The 18,853-nt window shown below is 48.6% G+C and overlaps 1 protein-coding gene across 1 annotated transcript in view; it reads left to right on the top strand.

The window, feature by feature from the left end:
• The window catches only part of MAN2A1 (mannosidase alpha class 2A member 1), a 162,051-nt gene extending 143,332 nt beyond the window's left edge, over positions 1–18,719 (top strand). Inside the window, exons 19-22 of the mRNA XM_072788203.1 lie at positions 957–1,090; positions 8,488–8,682; positions 14,582–14,692; positions 15,845–18,719. Of these exons, the coding sequence (XP_072644304.1) occupies positions 957–1,090; positions 8,488–8,682; positions 14,582–14,692; positions 15,845–15,997 (593 nt within the window). The 3' untranslated portion in view covers positions 15,998–18,719. The remainder of the gene's footprint in view (positions 1–956; positions 1,091–8,487; positions 8,683–14,581; positions 14,693–15,844) is intronic.
• Positions 18,720–18,853: the final 134 nt, after the last annotated feature.

Here is an 18,853-nt window from a genome sequence, read left to right as displayed (position 1 = left end):
GTCGTGACAACCAAAATTCTAACCATCGCTGGGGGTTTTATGGATCCCTAACGAGAGAAGAAACAACTAAACAGACTTGGGTTGACTGTGTCGGAATAATAGTCATTAAAATATTTTGTGTATTGCTTTTTTATGCCAAACGATCACTTTAATACCATGACAAATGTGAATGGGCGGATGGATGAATACACATATATTTTTAAGTATTTACGACTAGGGTTTTTTGGGTTTTTTAGTATAAATATATGACTGTGGCCCTGGGTGTTGTTTTTTTTTAGTTTGTTTTGGTTAGAGTTTTTTAGTTTTTTTTTTTTTTTAGTTTGCAGTCTCAAAGCCTAACAGCTCACAACTTAAACTAGAAGAGGTGTGGAATTATTGCACAGCAAATGCAGGAACCAAATATGACCTCTTTCTGAGCTCCAGGAAAGAGGATAGTGATGCCACTTATAATAATACCAGGGAGGGAAGGGGGTATGTGGCAGGTGTCTCCAAATCCTGGGGTTTCTTCAGAGGATCACCATGTATCGAGTAACCTAAATTGTCTTTCAAATCCTTGTTAGACTCTGTGCATCCGTATTTGCCTTGTTATTCAGTGTGTGATGTACGTTCCCTTAATGAGCCTCATAAACCTCTTTAAATTCCAAATGCCGCCACTAAAAATTTTGGAGGACGTGATTTACATTTCAGGTTAATTTTTAAATCTCAAATTTTTGATCTGTCTCATTTTTTAAGTCTCTTAACCAGATTTTTAGCAGACAACAATGAAGAAGAACAGAAACACAATCCTGGTTTTTGCGTTTACACTAGTTGTTTTGAGAAAAGCCCTTGTTGATACTGTGGGTTGTACGGATCTGTGTCCTTGGCTTAAATCAGGATCGTGCCTAAACTTATGTGATCCTCCCTGGATGTTTGTATTAAATAACCCTGGCCAGTTTGTCTGTTTGTTTGTTTGTTAGGTCAGATTGAAGTTATCATGGATCGAAGACTCATGCAAGATGATAATCGCGGCCTTGAGCAAGGTGTCCATGATAACAAGGTTACAGCTAATTTATTTCGAATACTCCTGGAAAAAAGAAGTGTTGTGAATATGGTAGGAAAAAAAATAATTCGCACATTCTGATGTTGATTATTCTTTGCCACTCAAAATTTGAAATTATGACTTTCCACATTATTATTTTTTTTAATGATTTAGTTTCCAGTATTGAGATACCTTTATAAGAGATTTAGCCTAAACTGACAAGATGGAAAGATATGTAAGAAAACTTCAGTTTCACTTACGTAGGGTTTGCATTTAGGTCATCTTATTTATTTATTTATTTATTTTGTGTTTCTTATGTAGATGTAAAATAACGTTAAGGAACCAGTTGGGGTGAAAGTTTCTGCAATTATTTTGAAAGAAAATAAGCATTGAATTTAAGGATAGAATGTTAGCGCGTGCTTATTAGGAAATTTTGATTAGTAAAAAATGTTTTTTGAGACCTTAGTGTACTTATTCTGGTCTTAGACTCAACTGAAAGCGGATTTACTCATGTGTCTTGTTCAGTTTTCATTTCTCAAAACAAAACCCCAGCATCCCATTAAGCAGTCCGCCTAAAGCTCAGTTGGATGTAGACCAACATGACAATACCTTCTTAGGGCAGCACAAGAGTCGTCACACCTGTCCTCCCTACCTGACTCCTTCCCCACCTCCCATGGCCCTCCGCTCGGCCCTTTATTTCTTATTCTCTTTTCTTCTCTTCTCTTCTTTTCTTTTCTTTTCTTTTCTTTTCTTTTCTTTTCTTTTCTTTTCTTTTCTTTTCTTTCTCTTTTCTTTCCTTTTCTTTCCTTTTCTTTCCTTTTCTTTCTTTTCTTTTCTTTTCTTTCTTTCTTTCTTTCTTTCTTTCTTTCTCTTTCTTTCTTTCTTTCTTTCTTTCTTTCTTTCTTTCTTTCTTTCTTTCTTTCTTTCTTTCTTTCTTTCTTTCTTTCTTTCTTTCTTTCTTTCTTTCTTTCTTTCTTTTTCTCTCCCTCCTTCCTTCCTTCCTTCCTTCCTTCCTTCCTTCCTTCCTTCCTTCCTTCCTTCCTTCCTTCCTTCCTTTCTTCTTTCTTATTTTATTTATTCATGAGAGACATAGAGAGGGAGAGACACAGGCAGGGGGAGAAGCAGGCTCCCTGCAGGGAACCCGATGCGGGACTCAATCCCGGGACCCCAGGGTCACACCCCGGGCCGACGGCGGGTGCCCCACCGCTGAGCCCCCCCCCCCGACCCCTCCTTTTCTCCACCCCCCTGTGGTCCTTCCTGCTCTGGCGATAAAAGCCCCACATGCGTCTCCCCAGATCTGGTCCCCTCTTGGCCGCAGAGCCATCCCTCCCTGTGTCCTGCTCCTCGGACCCCCCCCCGCCCCGCCCTGCCCATCAGGAGCCTCCCGACGCCCTCCCCCTCCCGGCAGCACCCCCGGGGGCGTCCCTCCTCTGCTCCCAGAGATGCTTCTCCATCCTTCTCCGTCCTTCTCCGTCCTTCTCCTCTTGAGCGGCGGTATGGCCCCTGCGAGGACACTGTCCTGCCCGAGCAGTTCCCATGTGGCCTCTCATGGACCTCGGCCACCGCCCCAAGCAACCCCAGATGCTTCCCCAGTCGTTCCGCTCTTCTTTTCCTGCCACGTTGGTTCTCAGTCAGGGTTGGTCTGCTTGGTCTGTTTTTTTTTTCCCAAAACTCAGTCTGACCTCCGTGCCCCGTTCTTCACGCCCCAAGGTCTGTCTGGTCACCGGCCTCCCTGTGAAGGCCGTGGTCCTCACGCGGCGGGGAGCCCATCCTGGGCCCGCGGCTCCGTGTGGCCCCTCGCGCTGCCCTCCCCCCCTTCTGCCCAGCCCCCTCCCCCGCGGCCTGCGCCCCGGGCACCTGCTGACCCCTGCTGCCCCTGCACCTGCTGCCCGGCCCCCTCCCCCACGGCCTGTGCCCCGGGCACCTGCTGCCCCCTGCTGCCCCGGCACCTGCTGCCCGGCCCCCTCCCCCACGGCCTGCGCCCCGGGCACCTGCTGCCCCCTGCTGCCCCAGCACCTGCTGCCCGGCCCCCTCCCCCGTGGCCTGCGCCCCCGGCACCTGCTGCGCCCTGCTGCATCCCCCTACCTGCTGCCCGACCCCCTCCCCCACGGCCTGCGCCCCCGGCACCTGCTGCCCTGGCCCCCGCGCGGGGCCCTGGGTCGTGGCTGTGGCCACAGCTCACCGGCTGTGGCTTGTACCCGAGCGCCCAGACCCGCCGCCCTCTGCCTCCTCAGAACCACACATCCAGGTGCTCCCCTGATCCTCATCTCGCTCCTCTTTTGACCACGGCTCTGCTGAGCGCCGGGCCCTGTTCCGCTGCTTCTAGACTTGTCCCCGGTGGAGGAAGCACCGTATCTGTTGCACGAATGAATACGCGATGCACAAATGAGTGAGCGGCTGTAGTGCCTCGGGCCACCGTGTTACCCCTGCTGTACCCTGCCCTGTGCCCTCCTGTGCCCTGCCCCGTGCCCTGCCCCATGCCGTGCTGTGCCCTGTCATGTGCCCTGCCCCGTGCCCTCCTGTGCCCTGCCCGTGCTGTGCTGTGCCCTGCCCGTCCCACTGTGCATGTTCTCGCCCTGCTGCTACATCCGGGGACTTGGGTCCTGCAGCTCCTGGTGCCCCTCAGGGCCCCTGGCCTGGGGTAGGTGTTCCATAAATAAAACACCAGTTGATTGAACGAACCGGCAACAGCTCATTAAAGCAAAGACTTCTTCCAGGATCTAGAATCTTTTAGGAAAAAAGATTTTAATATCCATTTTTAGATGTCAGGATTTATACCAGTTCTTGGGACGCATGGTTTAAATCAATTACTGACAAGATAGCTTAATTTTAGGACTCAAACTGCATAGGAAAATCATTGTCTGAGTGCTGGCAGCTACACTCTTTCTCCTCCTGAAAATGTTTCTGGCTTTTATGATTTTTTTTTCTTCTCTATATAGACACTAATTTGCAAAGCTTCTGTTAACTATGGCAGTAAGAATTTCCATGTCAGATCTATAAAGCTTTCACTTAGAAGGGAAATAATTTGTTTATTCCCATTCAAAAAACTCCTTGGATAGTAATTGATTGAAATTTGATCCAATGTGTTTGTAATCCTTTGTTGGTTAAATTTTTCTTTTGCTCAACTATAGATTCCTGGACTTAAATCAATAGTGTCTTTTAAATAAAAAATGAACCAGAGAAGAGAAAAATACGTTTTAATTTCTAGCGAAATTGATTTAAAAGACGTTCGATTAACAAACGCTCCATCCCGTATAACGTGAACTTTCTAGACAGCGTCTTTATTTTCAACTCAGACTCTAGTGTTTAAAATGTCGATGGGGAGGCGCCGCGGCGAGGAGCCGGTTCTGTCAAGGAAGGCATCTGGGTAGAAAGTCCTAAGCCTGCAGCCCCCTGGGGGTAACCGGGGTGACTAAGGGGAATGGAGGCCTGTTCTCGAGTGTTCTGCGGAGACGCGGGGAGAACGGGCCCTGGCATGACGACAGTCTCCGTGAGATGTGCGGGTGCCCTGCGGATGGCTGGGGCCGTGTGACGGTGATGCTCATCCGTGCAAAATGACAATCGTCCCTCTGGCACCGACCCTTTAGGTTTTGTTTCTTTGAGACTTAACTCCCTGTCCCTTCCTGCGTGGAGAGTGCTGAGCCGAGAGCTGGAAGTGTTCAGGCATTACAGCTGTGTCACTCTACCCTGGGATGCCAGCTCTTTACGTGGTAGGAGGGCCAGCCGAGAGACAGGAGATGAAAAGCCCGAATGCTTGCAGGGATCTGAAAAGAGATGGAATGAGGGAGGCCGGTCACGTCTTACGGGCAAACACCTCAGTTAGGTGACCCCAGGGCTGTGATGAGCACAAGGACGCATCCCACCAAGGAGCTAGAACTCAGCCGCCCTCGAGGGAACGTGGGGGCCCAGGGTGACTTGGATCTCCAGTATCGCGGGGGGGGGGGGAACTCACCTGTTTTGGGGAGTTTTTGTTATTGTTGCTGACAATTTCAATGTGACACCTCCTGGATTTTTTTTTCTCTTTTTGAGAGCTGGCCAACTGTTGAATACCACACAGACCTCCCAAACCTATCTACAGGCAGATTTAGCCCATGTGTCACCAGGCTCCACCTCTGCACTAAATGAGATTTATTTCCAAATCTTACGATTCTTTACATTTTCACTGATTATTTCTTCTGTCTCTGGCTTTTTACTGCATCCTTTCCCCAACTGCATTTTTTTCCTCTCGTTTATTTATATTTGCTGGTTAATAGATGAAGTTCAAAAAAATAAAAAACCTTTATCGTGTTCCCACCAGGTATCAGGTTGTACTGAATAAGCAAAAGGGACTCAAAAATATCATCTATTATCTTAGGTCATTTATTTAGCAAGTTTTGATGTAGATGAATGGAAGCCTTTGATGTTTAGGGATCAGATAACTTAAGTGGAGCCCAGCGAGTAGTTCTGACGTGTGACATAGAAGGGCTGGATCCCAATGGGGAGCTCAACTTGGTGTGGCCTGGATCGGAATGTGCTAGAAACTATTTATAGTTTCACACAGGCTGCAAGGAGCAGGCTAGACTCGAACAGCTTGACGCCTCCCAGCCCACAAGAACCCAATGATGTTGATAGTAGTGCACTTGTTACTACAAGGCTGGGGAATTCATTTACCACTTAAACAAACGCATAAAATTTCCTAAAGCAAACACGTGTTACAAGCCTTGGGTGTATCCTAAAGGTTACAGCTCAGACTCCCTTTCCAGGAGATTGATCAAAAAGTGGTAATTCGCCAGATAAATATTTTGCTGAGACCCTCGTTGCTGTAAAAATGTCCAGAAAGGGCACGGATCGTGGAGCCTCCCGCGGGGTTCAGTCGCGCCCTGCCTGGCCGGTGCCCGCTGCCTTCCCAGCCCGGAGCCGCGGCGCCTCCTCAGCTCGGTGGGGACAGTGAAGGGCCCCACTGCTGAGTTCTCCGAGGGACTTAGGTTCGTGACGCTGTTCGCTTCACTGAGACCTTTCATGAACGCCTTTCTGAGTCTGAATCATTTTCTGAATCCGAAACTGGTTAAAGGATGAGACTCGTGCATTGGACTCCAAAAGGAGCTGTCTGTCCTATGAGGTTGGGAGCGTGTCTGGGGTCACGGTTCCCGACCCACGTCCCCGGAGCTGTGTCACCCTGAGAGCTGAGATCCTCTCCGGGGGCTGTTAAGCTTGGGCTTCCTGGGGCCCACCCCTGGAGAGCCTGTTTACGGAGATTTGGGCTAGTGCCTGAGGATCTGGGTTTAAAGCTCCCCAAGCCATTCTTTTTTTTTTTTTTTGAGATTTTTTTTTTCATTTATTTTGAGGGAGAGAGAGAGCGCAAAGGAGTACATGGAAGGAGAGGGAGACGCAGACTCCCCGCTGAGCAGGGAGCCCAACACGGGGCTCGACCCCAGGACCGGGACCCTGGCTTCATGACCTGGGCCGAGGGCAGAGGTGCAACTGACGGAGCCACCCAGGTGTCCCCTCCCCACACCCAATATTGCTCCATGTGGCCAGTGTTGAGCGCTGAGCATCAGGGGACCTGGCTGGGCCGGTGTGCACATCCCTGTTTGCGGGGTCTGCACAATCCATCAGGAAGTCTCCCACCTGCTCCCCTAGGCGTCCGGGGATTCCTCCAAGAGCCGAGAACAAAGCCAGAGAGCTCTTCCTGAATGTTATTTGACCTAGAAATGGACTTCATGCCTTCCGAGTCTCATACGGCAGGTGTCTTCTTTTCTGTTGGAATCTTTTATCTTTTATTACTGAAAAAGTGATTTTGTCAGCAATCCTGACCTACATTATGAAGTCCTTTGATCTTGGAGTACATTTAAAGTTTCTTGTTGAAACTGTTCCCTCACTATTCAACAACATGCGTGAAATTTCAGCAGTTCTGGAGAATATGATTTTATACGCTTTACTTAATCTTTCTTTCAGAAGAGGAGTGTGGAACGGGTACTTCGTTTTTACCGCTCTTTTAGACCTAATATTTTTTGTCAGCATCTTAATATTGCAGTGTCCCTCTGCTGCCTTTAATTTTTTTTTTCTCTCTCTCTCTTTCTCCATAGTCTGAATTGTAATGACATCTACAGTTCACTGCTGGCAAGATGCTTGTCACTCTTTGCTAACACCCTCTGTTCAGTGCTAATCTGACATTCTGAGTTTTAAGCTCTGTATCTTCTATAAATCCTATCTTTTCACACAGATAAGTAGCCAAGCCTTTCATCTGAGCCCCATATTACAGAAAAAAAAAAAGGATGCAAAATCAAAAGCTATCAGTGAAATGGACAGTTTAAAAAAAAGATGCAAAATTAAATTTGTCCTGCCTGTCACTGCTGATCAGAAAACCTTTCTATGTAAATTATTTTCTCTTCTCAGTGTTTTTCTCTGTGTGCTTTTATACCTCAGGCGTTATTGGTTAAGGCTCTGCTTAGTCATTGATTTAATTGAGTGTGTCATCCACCATACGCATATGCCCAGCCCTGGCAGACGTATTTAATGTTTGAACATCCTGAACCACTTATCCGGAAGTATATATACCATAGCAATGACTAAATTACTTTTAAATTATACTGAATAATTGTGTACTAGGTAAATATGTACTAACTACTCCATAACATACATGAGAGTTTTCGTTCAGTGGCAGTGATTTATCAAATTTAACAGACGGGGATCCCTGGGTGGCGCAGCGGTTTGGCGCCTGCGTTTGGCCCAGGGCGCGATCCTGGAGACCCGGGATCGAATCCCACGTCGGGCTCCTGGTGCATGGAGCCTGCTTCTCCCTCTGCCTGTGTCTCTGCCTCTCTCTCTCTCTCTCTCTCTGTGTGACTATCATAAATAAATAAATTTAAAAAAAAAAAGAAGGCAAATTTAAAAAAAAAAACAAATTTAACAGATGATCAGGGATGCTACCTCTGTTTTTAAAAAATCTTATTTATTCCGAGAGTTTCCCCCCCCCAAAAAAAAATCTGCCATTGGTTAACATCTATAGAGCATAGCTTTGGATCCTTACGAAGTGTCATGGTCTAGTTGAGTGTATAAATGAAACCACGAGAATATGATGGGTGACACCTGAGGGAGAAGAGATCACATTTGATGATTGCAAGAAGTACGGATGTCCCAACCCATCTACTTAAGGAATTTTGTGGTAGGTTGAGTTTCCAGGAAAAGTTACACTTTGTCCTAAAATGTTCGTGAAAAGTGTTGTCAGGGTTTTTAGCGCTAAAGCAATGGAGAAAAGCTACTTCTGAACAGGAGTTAAGTGGACACTGTCATTTTCTTACATTGCTCACCGCCGAAGTTGGTAAATCTGTGTGTCGTCTAAGGCTGTTATTTACAAAACCTAATAAAATTACAGTATGTGCTTACGGTTGCATTCCTTTCCTACCTAAACCCCGTCAAGTAATTTCAGTCGATATTGTGAAAACTGCAAATATACAACACTTAAGCGTGTTTGCTTTTTTTCTTGATAGGAAGAAGAGAAGAAGTCGGTCAGTTATCCTTCTCTCGTTAGCCACATGACTTCTTCTTTCCTGAATCATCCCGTCTTTACGATGGCAGAAAAGGTCCCCGTGCCCACCCTCCAGCTGCTAGGGGAATTCTCTCCGCTGCTGTCATCTTTGCCTTGTGACATTCATCTCGTTAATCTGAGGACGATACAGTCAAAGGTATATCCCAAAATGCGTTTATGAACAGTTACATTTTGTAATGTATTTGATATAAGGGGATGAGAAGCGGAAAACAAATAACAGCCGACCCTTGCACAGCACGAGTTGGACCTGCACCCGTGTGCTTACTCGGATCGTTTTTGATAAATGCAGTGCAGTACCGAAAATGTATTTTCTCTTCTTATTATTTGCATGACATTTTCTTTTCTCTGCCTTATTTTAAGAATGCAGTATATGACACGTATAACGTACAAAATCCGTGCCAAACCGCTGTCCATGTTATCAGTAAGGCTGCCAGGCAATACTAGTCGGCTCTTAGTGGTTCTGTTTTGGGAGACTCAGAGTCCTGCGGATTTTTGACTCTGGGTGGGGGGTCGTCGCCCCTAACCTGCGCCGTTGAAGGGTCAGCTGTACTGGGAGTTTCACTGTGCTTCCAGGAGCCGTCACGAGGACTTCACCTTTAGGCAAGATCGTTATGCCTTTCATTTGACTGTGGCTCTGTGGTTTAGAGCATATCCCACTCCTAATTTATGTTACTCTCAGAAAAGTTCTCTGTGGTGAGAAGGTCGGGGGATATTATCTTTTTACAGATAAGAAAGCAAAAGCTAGCCTGGGGTCACATAATAGTAGGTGGGACAACAGGCCTTAAGATGAGCTCTGCTGGCATTTTCCATCATTTCTCCTTCGTAGCCAGTGTCTCTTAAGGAGTCAGAGAAATAAGAAGCATTGCTTTTAATTAATTCTGCATCAGAAGCCATGTACATTCATCTCTTTCTCCTGAAAATCACTGCAACTCCGACCTTTGCATTGAAAAACCAACTGTTTAGAGACGTCTAAAGATCCACTAGAGGAAGAACAGGGGAAGATTTTAGTAGATAAGGAATTTTAACGCAGTTGCCCTGCTTTTGTTTGCATGTATGCCTGCTTTTAAAGTCAGAGATTGCATTTGCAAAGAATAAAAATCCGGCATTTGACATCGTTTTTAAATTCGGTAGAGCTGTTTTGATATTGTGAACTGACATATGCTTGGCTGGAAATAGTACGCGCTTCGGGATTCCGTAGGAAAAGTGATAAATGGCCTGAGTATGAAAAGGAGAGAATGTTCATGTTTGAAGACAACATAGGAAGAGAGAATGTTTAGTTTTAGAGCAAAGAACTAAAGCAAACCAAGTAAAGTTAAGGATAAATGCCTGCAAATTTGGACACTTAAGGCTTTTACGGCCTGTGTAGGAATATGCATAAGGCTTGTAATAGTGAGTACGGCTGAACACAGGAGGCCTGGGTATGTCTGCGCATGTCAAAAGTCTCGTTTGATCATGTGAACCGACCTGCAGGATGTACTTCTTGCCCTACAGTTACAGCTAGAGGCACCAGGGAAACTGTCGTGACCCAGCCAAGACGGCAACCCCTGGCTCTTCTGAAGCATCGATTCTGGTGGGAGGAGAAAAATAAAAAAAAAATTAAGAGAAACGTAACATGAGTTAGATGGTGACAAGTGTTCGGGCGGCGGGGGGGGGGAAGGAGGGAAGGATGGTTCTGGAGGATGACAGGGGTTTGCATAGTGTGGTTGGAGGAGGACATTGCAGAAAGGGTGTGAATGGAATAAGACTCTGAAGGAAGTTGGGGAGTGAGACTCCTGCAGATTTCTGGGGGTCAAGTGGTCGGGCAGTCAAGAGCAAGTGTGAAGGCCTAAACGTGGGTGACGTGGTGAGAACAGAAGCCCTGCGCCAGCTGGCCTTTTCTTTGATCCCTTCCTGCATCCTGTTGCCCACAAGAGTGTCTACACGTAGTGGGGATGGAACAAATGGACTCTGCCATAATTGTGGGTTCACTTTTCCACTCCTGGAGACGGGTCGCCTCCCTGAGTTAGATGAATCCATAAGCTGAAGGGGGACCCAGGGATGGAGGGGGCGGGGGTGGTTGCGGAGGACTCTGAGCCTCAGGTGGCTGCCTCTGGGCATGGCTGCAGGGGATGTTAGCCACCTGAGGATCTGGGGGCTCCTGGGGCGCCCGGTGGCCACTGTTCCTTCCCCTCATTCCTAGATGACTCTGTCCCGTGCTTGTTTTCCAGATCCGGTTGTCTAGAGTCAGTGAGTGTCAGGTTTCGTGGTCTGCCGTCTAGGGCTGGCCCTTGTTTCCCAGCCCCCTCTTTTCTGTGGTTACCTGCTGCTTTCATTCTTCCGGCTGATGCTTGTCTTCTGGTCCTACGATTCTCATCACTTGCCAGACCCAGAACTCTGCTGCCCGCTCAGTCGGTGCAGGCCTTCGGGCCCTGGGCCCTCCGCGGTCCGGCCTCCACTCACTGTACCCGCGTGGTTTCCCGTTGGCTCTTCACACCCTTAGACGTGTGGACCTTTGGCCGGGTGCTGACTCCACTCCCCTTTATGGCCAGCTGGGCCGGCTTCAGGTGCGTGGTGAGGGACGGAGAGGATAATGCTTTCGAGCCCTTTGAAAACAGAAGCGCTCTGTAAACACCGGTCGTTGTCCTGGTGGTACCTGGAGTACTTGCCAGCTCAGGTGCAAACTGAGGTGTCAGCTGAGCACATAGTTTGACCCAGAAAAATAAAGACTGAAATGCTGATGCTTAACCCTAACCAGCCTGCTGGGGCGGGGTCAGAACTCACGACTTGGGCCGGTTTTGCTGTTTTGCATTATCCCGTCGACCAGTGCCAGCTCCTGGGTTGGTCTTTGACTCTTAGCACAGCTGTTCCAAGGCTCACCAGAGACCCAGCGGGGTGCATCTGTCCATTCATAATCACTTCTCGAAAGAACTGCTTTCTGTCCCTTGACCTCTGGTAACTCTGATAACAGGAAAATAATCTTGGAAAGCAGCCAACGTAAGTACTGAATCAAAGAAAGCTCGGTACTTTAAAGATGTCGAGTGCCACTTCATGGTTGCACCAAAAGAAGACAAAGGGGACTTGGAGAAAATCCAGAGCCAGGCCCCGACACCTGGGACCGCACCCCTCCCCTGTGTGCCGGCAGCTCCAGCCCTACGGTAACCCATCGTTCCTTCGGAGGCTGCGAAGCGTTTTTGCCCCTGAAGTGGTGTCGGCATAGCTCTTGGCTCCCGGGCCAGACCGGAGCTCTGCTGGGCCCGCGTGAGTGGGCGCTCCCCTCGCCGCCCCCTCCCCGTGTGTCCGTGGGAAACGTGGCCCGTCCTTGACGTGACGGAGGCACATCTTTGTTGCTGCCTCACTTCCTCAGCGGCAGCGTGGTGGACAGGGTGGACGGGGTGGACGGGGCCCCTGCTCCCTGGCCACTGCGTGAAGGGTCCGGGCGTTCGGAACCAGGCCCCGGGGAGCAGGGGGTTACGGCTCGAGGCGCGGTGAGGGAGGCGGCGTAGGGCCCCGGGTGCGCGCCTCCACGGTGCTTCCGTGTCTCCAGCTACCCGACCTCGGGGTCAGTGTGTCCGGGTCCCACCGGGGACATTTTGGAACGGAGACTTTGACTATTTCCCCATCCCTGAGGCTGTGACTCTGGGGGTCTGGGGTGAGGAACCTACGAGTTAGTCATGCTTAAGGACCCGTGATTCCAGAAATTACCATCATCGCCATTCAGCCAATTGGGAAAGTAAGAGCTAGAGATCGAGTGGCTAAGGTGGCATCACCCGGCGGTAAGCGGCGTGCTCCGGGCTCACACGGCCGTGTCCTCATCTGGTGGCTGTCCGGGGCCCCCGCGGTGCCGCTCGGCTTCTTACGGCCTCTGTTCCTCACGGGCCAGTTCTTCAGGAATTGTTCCGTGTGGGTAGATGAGGTTATGATTTTATGGAAGCACGTCTTGCCCTTATTTTTCTGTTTTTGGGAAAAACGAGTCGTATGTCGTGCATTCGCAGTTGGACGCAGCGGGGCCCAGACACCCCTCAGCCCCACCCGACGGCGCGGAGGGCGCAGCGCAGGCCCCTGTCGCGGGTGGCCGCCAGCCCCCCCTGCACGCTCGGCCCCCTCTCTTCTCCTTAGCATCCCTTCTTCCTGGACCGTCAAAGGCCTGAGCCGTTGGCAAAGGTCGTGTAAAGGCCTGAACGCTGGGGGCCCAGGGCCACCACCGGCGTGCGTGAGCGGCCCGGGCAGAGTCCAGGGACATGGGCCCCCGGGACGCAGAGCTTTCCGGGCCCGGTTACCCCGTCGCGCGGCGTCTTGTCTGGGAGGGTGTCTGCTTGCTGCATATTCAAGTAAAGTTCACAGTTTCCCTACTTTGAAAAACAGTTTTCTTGGAAATAAAATGACGAGACAGACTTTGAAGCCGAGGAACTGCCGCTTTGCCTCAGGTATTTTTGCTAGAAAACTGATACTTTCATGAATATTTAATTCTTCAAAACTTGGACAAGACGCCTGCTCCTTGGTTGGCGCTCTGGTCCCTGAGGGGGTGACGCGGCCTTAGGTTTCAGAGAAGGGCTCACGCTCCCCTCCACCCCGCGGGTCCTTTCTTGCGACTGTCCCCCCTGCTTCCGTACTGTCTGACTCTTGTGAAAATCACGGCAGAGGCGGAAAGATGCCCCGTGTCCTCGGGCTTCTGACGTCCTCGCCCCCCTGCGTGCGTGTGCAGGGCCTCGCCCGCCGTCACTCCGAGGCAGCCGTGGGGCATCGTTGCGCGGGCGCCTGTTACGGGCTCAGCGGGCACCCGGGCGCCAGGCGCTGGGCTAAGGCGGCGGGTCGCAGGCACCGGCGCGTCCTCTGCCGCGGTCACCGCGACACCGTCGCTTCTGGCGCCCCCGCCCCCCGCACCCCGTGGCGGGACCAGGGGCGGCTGCAAGCAGCGGGGAAGTCGGGCCCTGGGCGTCGGGCGGCCCGGGGTCTGAGCCGGGACTGAGCCGCGTTCTGACCCGCTCGCAGCTCTGCGCCCGCACCCGGTGCCCGGCCGGCCCAGGCCGCACCCGCCACCCTGTCTTCAGAAAAGATGTCTCAATGACACATTTGAAAACCGAATCCCCTCGTGAGGACGATTCAGAACCCGGACACATTGGTTGTCGTCCGTGGCCACAGAAGAGAAGAGGGGACCTTTCTCCCCACGGGTCAGCGCTGAGCACGCTCCCCTCTGTTCTGCAGCTGTGCCTTGCTTAATTCTCCCAAGGATTTTTAATTTATTTCGCTTATTGTCAGAAGCATCTTCCCCCCCCTCCCGCCCCTCCTTTTAGGAAACAAAATTTATTAAAAGAACTGTAATTTAAAAATTCGGAGCACCGCCGGCGTCCTTACTGAAGTGGACGCAAGAAATTTTACTGCAAGAAAGTGTATCTTGATCCCTGTAGCTGACTTGTCGTGTTCCGTAGTTTTCTCTCTGCCTGCACGAGAAGAATAGCGCCCGTAATGTGAATTTAAATGATACATCAAGCTAATAAATGTGGTTGGCCTAGCAAGTGATAAGCATAACTAATTCAATTTAAATGTCTTTTATATAAAAATAATGAACCAGTGCATTAAAGATTAAGAATGTTAATGCAATTAGCAAAAAATTAGCATTCAATAAAGAAGCATGTTGCAGTTTGGGGATGGATGATGATACATCATTCGATGACCAGATAAGGACTGAAGTCGGGGATACTTTATTCAGCTGATGTATACCTTAAACGTGAAATAAACAGAAATGAAAATGCTTTCTTTGAAGAAACTTTGAGACAACAGCATGTGACGTGTGGCCAGAAGGACGCCCAGGTCCTCAGGGGTTGCGCAGGGGACCAGGGCACGAGGCAGCTTAACCAGGAGCCTTAAAATGTGACGTCCCCTGCCTCCTGGTGGGGGGTGGGGGCAGCAGGTGCGCCGGGAGCGGGGGACCTGGGCGGGAGGGTGACCTTCCCCGGCTTCACAGGTGAGGTGGGCGCGGGGGGGGGGGGGGGCGCGTGCAGTGGGGTCGCCGCGTGCACGAATGTCAGCGTGCATGTGGGCGCTCTGCTCCTCTGCAGGTGGACGGCAGGCATTCCGACGAGGCAGCCTTGATCCTCCACAGAAAGGGGTTCGACTGCCGCTTCCCCAGCAGAGCCACGGGGCTGCTCTGTTCCACGACCCAGGGAAAGGTGAGCTGAATGGGATTTTCTCAGCCGGCCTCTCCTCCAGAACACGTGCATGCCTGAACGCGACGTCCGTCGTGCCTGGGCCTTTAGTTGCCGGCCCGCGGGGCGTCTTCTCCCACGCCCCCAGCCCTCCTCTCGGGCTCGTGCAGGATCCTGTCGGTGAAGTCTCCGCGGGCCTAAGCAGGTGTTGTAGGAACTACAGCGGGGCAGGGGGCCAGGGAGGCTGCAGGAAGCAGGACACTCACCAGCCCCCCGGGAGAATGCGGATCTCCTGATTGACCCACATCTGCACAGGGCCTCCTGGTGCCGGCCCGACAGTCCTCAGGCTGACCTTGCTGACCTTCCTCCAAGCCTCTCCTTGGAAGGAAACAAACGTCCAGGCTTCGGCCCCCGGCTCTGAGCAGGTCGTGCTCCGAGGACACAGTCGACTGGCACCGGGGCAGGTCTGCCCCTTGGGGGAGCTCAGCGGACCCCGCTCTTCTCCAAAACCTCACAGATACCCTATGCACCAGAATCCAGGGATTCGGTTCCAACCCTACAAATTAGGGTGGGTGTAGGATCTGACAAGGGGGGAAAGGAAAATATAGGAGAGGGTCGAAATCCAAGGGGGACCCTGGGATGTGATGCAGGGAGACACATCAGGATAACCTGCCTGGGTGAGAGTAGGACCTTCCCAGCAACCCCGCAGCCCTCAGGATGAGACTCCCTGGCACGACGAGCCCTCCTCCTAGCGGGCCTGTGTCCTTTCAGTCTTTGGAAAGGAGAGGAACCACGATTGTCAGGTGTTAAGTGTCGAGTAAAGGAGGATATGGATGTTCTTAAAGCTTGCTGGCTTGTAGGTGTTTTCTCTTTTATTGAAAAAAAGCCCCTGCACATGGTAAGTTGTAAGAAATATGGAAGGAGAGTGTAGAGCAAGCCGCCGTCCACCGGTTACCCTTCTCCTGGGTGGTCTGTGCGTCCAAGCACTCCTAGGTGTATCTCCTCTCCCCTACCCCCACCCCCCGTTATCTTTAGAAGGAGACTTTAAATACACTGTTGTCACTCTCCTACTATTTTCCACTGAATAAATACATAGATGTGCTACTAATCTCTCTTCAAAGTGACCTAACTGTGCAACTTTTTTTTTTTTTTTTTTTTTTACCATTTACTTTCTAGATTTCGGTACAGAAGCTTTTCAGCATGTTTACTGTCGCAAGTCTTACACCTTCCTCATTATCCTTGATGCATTCACCTCCAGACGCCCGAAATATAAGCGAGATCAACTTGAGTCCCATGGAAATCAGCACATTCCGAATCCAGTTGAGATGAACCAGGCTTTCAGATTTGGATTGGGAAGCAGTTGTCTTTTACGCCCTTCTCGGTTTGACGTGCAATAAGGAAGCACATTATTTTAGCTTCTGGCTACTGTGAGGACATGAATTCTGTGATTATTACTTTTTTTTTTTTTTTTTTACCAGTACAGAAAGAAAGAAAGGAAAAAAAAAAAAAAAGCCATGCTCTAGCCAATTTTCTTTTTTTAAGTTCCATCCACGAACCACCACCTTCAGTATGAATCGATGCAACGACGAAGGAAGAAGTGTCTAAAGCAACCTCTCCACAGATTGTATCTCAGGTTAAATGCTAACTAAACTATATCTGTGTTGGGGGTTGTGAAGAGATTGTTACAAGTGTTCATGTTGCCGGTCCTTCATTAGTTTTACAAAAATACCCATTTTTACCAAAACGGAATTTAAAAAAAAAAAAAACAAAAAACTGGTGGGTAAATAGCTAATGGCCAAAATGGTTGCAGTCATTCCTACACAGTAGAAGAATTTCGTGTATTGAAAAATGTGGAAAAGTGCAATCCGTCAACCCTTGCGATCTCTATACATAGTTGATCTCCACACCTTTTTTCTAATGTACCGCTCGACCCCTCCCTTCTCACCCTTTGTACGTCTTTCCAGAAATAGCAGATTTTGAATCATTCAGTAGTTGAAAAAGAGGCATATTTTCATTACTTGACAATGTGGGATAGGTGCAATTTCTTCCATTGTCACTAAAATCGAAGAAGCAATTCCATAGGTACCGTGACCTCTTCTGGGTACCCGAGGTGTCTTTTTACGCGGCTCATTTGAATACAGAGGTTCGGAGAGGGGTTTTTCTATTTTAAAAAAATATAACCATATCAAAATAAATGTGCCTTATTTTTTTATAAGTCTTGTTAGATCTTTTTGGTGTCCATGTTGCTGTCTGAGGAAGCGGGGAGGCGGTGGGGGGCGGGGAGGAGGTGGGTACTTTCTACGGCCCGTGAGGTGCGTCCGTTTTGCCTGCCGACGCTGGCCACGTTCTGCTCTGTTTCATTAAATTTGTGGTGATGTTATTCTAAACATTTTGACTATTTGAATGTACTGAGATGTCAGAAAACAAAACAAGGAAGAAAAATACGTTAAAATACGCTGCTGCCAACAAGACTGCAGCTTGACGCTGGGGTTTTGTAACGTGCAAAACCCACACGCTGTTTCCGTTGGACGGGAGGGAGCTCTAGGAAGGAATGCTTTAAGGGGGACCCCGTTTTCAACCCCGCTTATAGGTAGCTCGTCACAATTTACCTTATTAAAGGACACGTGTGCCCAGTGAATTCCAGACTTCTGTACGTGCTCACCTGAGAGTGAGGTTCCAAGCCCATGTGCCATTACCGTACTTCTGATCAGATTTATTTGGGATCATTCTCAACGTGACACTCAAGTAAGAGCGACATTGGAAACACTTAGAATATTCAGTTTTAGGATAGAAAGGATTCATGGAGTCTGTACACTTTTGAAAAAAAAAAAAAAAACGCTCACTGTGTTACCTAACAAATCCAGCATTCACTGATTTTTAAACTTCCTTTTACCTCCTGCCCTTCCAACGTCTTTACAGAGAGAAGTTTAGACCTAACTTCTGTTTCACCACCACGTAGTCTGAGGATCATCTGTGGTTTCTTTTTTGTTATCAAGATGCAGCTCCTAAGATTATCATTATGTTAATAAGTCCATAAACTTTTTTCGCCTTTAATAACTAAGGAAACAATACTAGTGTTGATGCAGATATTATAAGGGAGTAATTTCATGCAATAAACATGTACTGTAAGTTTCCTTCCTCATTTTGGGGCATAACCAACTAAAAGAAGAAAAAAAAACTTCCTTTTTGTGGACATCTACAGATGTTTAGGATTGCCAGAAGCAAATCCCAGGAATAAGATGAGTATTTTCATTGCATCTTAAATGTAAAACCTTCCTTTGGGAGTTCACTGTGTCCTGTGGTTAAGTGGATGTGCTTAATCATCCTGGAAATTCTGATCAGTCGAAATAAAAAAAAATCTTGATGCAATAACAGTGGTTTTGCCACTCCTGGTTGTTCGAGGTGGATCTGTCCCAGGTCGGTCGGGGTCTTACTCAGTGTGCGTTGCCACCAGCTGTTCACAGGTAGAGCAGAAATTCTCTTTAAACCAGCAAGTTTCTGCTTTTTATTTTTAGAACAAATCATCAGGGAAATGAAGAGAGGATGCTTTTGCTTTGGGTTGTGGTCAAGAACTGATTAAATAATTTAGTGTCTCTGGCACACACTGAAAACCATAGACTTCAGTTGTGGTCTCGGTGGCATATTTGTTTGCTTAGGTTTTATTACATTTGTTATCGCAGATGTTCAGTTGAGCAAGTAGTTTGATTCCTTTCTGTGATTTTTTTTTTTTTTTTTATGTTTTGGGGGGAAAATTCGAGCTTTTACCTGCAGTGTTTGAGAACTCGGCATCCTTGTTTTCTTCAAATACCGATTAAAATAAAATGCTGTAAAACGTGTCGTGAAACATTGTAATTACCTTCCCATGTCTTTGTTGTACCTGTGCCAAGTGTTTTCACATTCCTTTGTCCGGAGGAAAATCTTTGCTTTCATTTTGATTATGTTGCTTATCTCGGAATCAAATAGGTTTTGATATTTTTCTCTTGGAAGATTTTATATCTTTTTGGGAATATGTAATATAAGATCTCTAATAAAAGATAAACCTTACCACGTACCTAGGCCTCTGGAGTGCTGCTTACCTCTTACGGTCTTTGGAAGAGTCGGGGGTGGACTAGGGAGGATCTGTCCTTTGTGTTCCTTTACGAATCACTCCTCCTTTGGCCCAGTTCTAGTTGGAACGTGCGGTTT

This window comes from Canis lupus, chromosome 2 (genome assembly GCF_048164855.1).
Source record: "Canis lupus baileyi chromosome 2, mCanLup2.hap1, whole genome shotgun sequence".
In the NCBI taxonomy this organism is placed as follows: Eukaryota; Metazoa; Chordata; class Mammalia; order Carnivora; family Canidae; genus Canis; species Canis lupus.
Note: the sequence above shows the minus strand (reverse complement) of the source record. Positions and strands in the feature narration are given on the sequence as shown.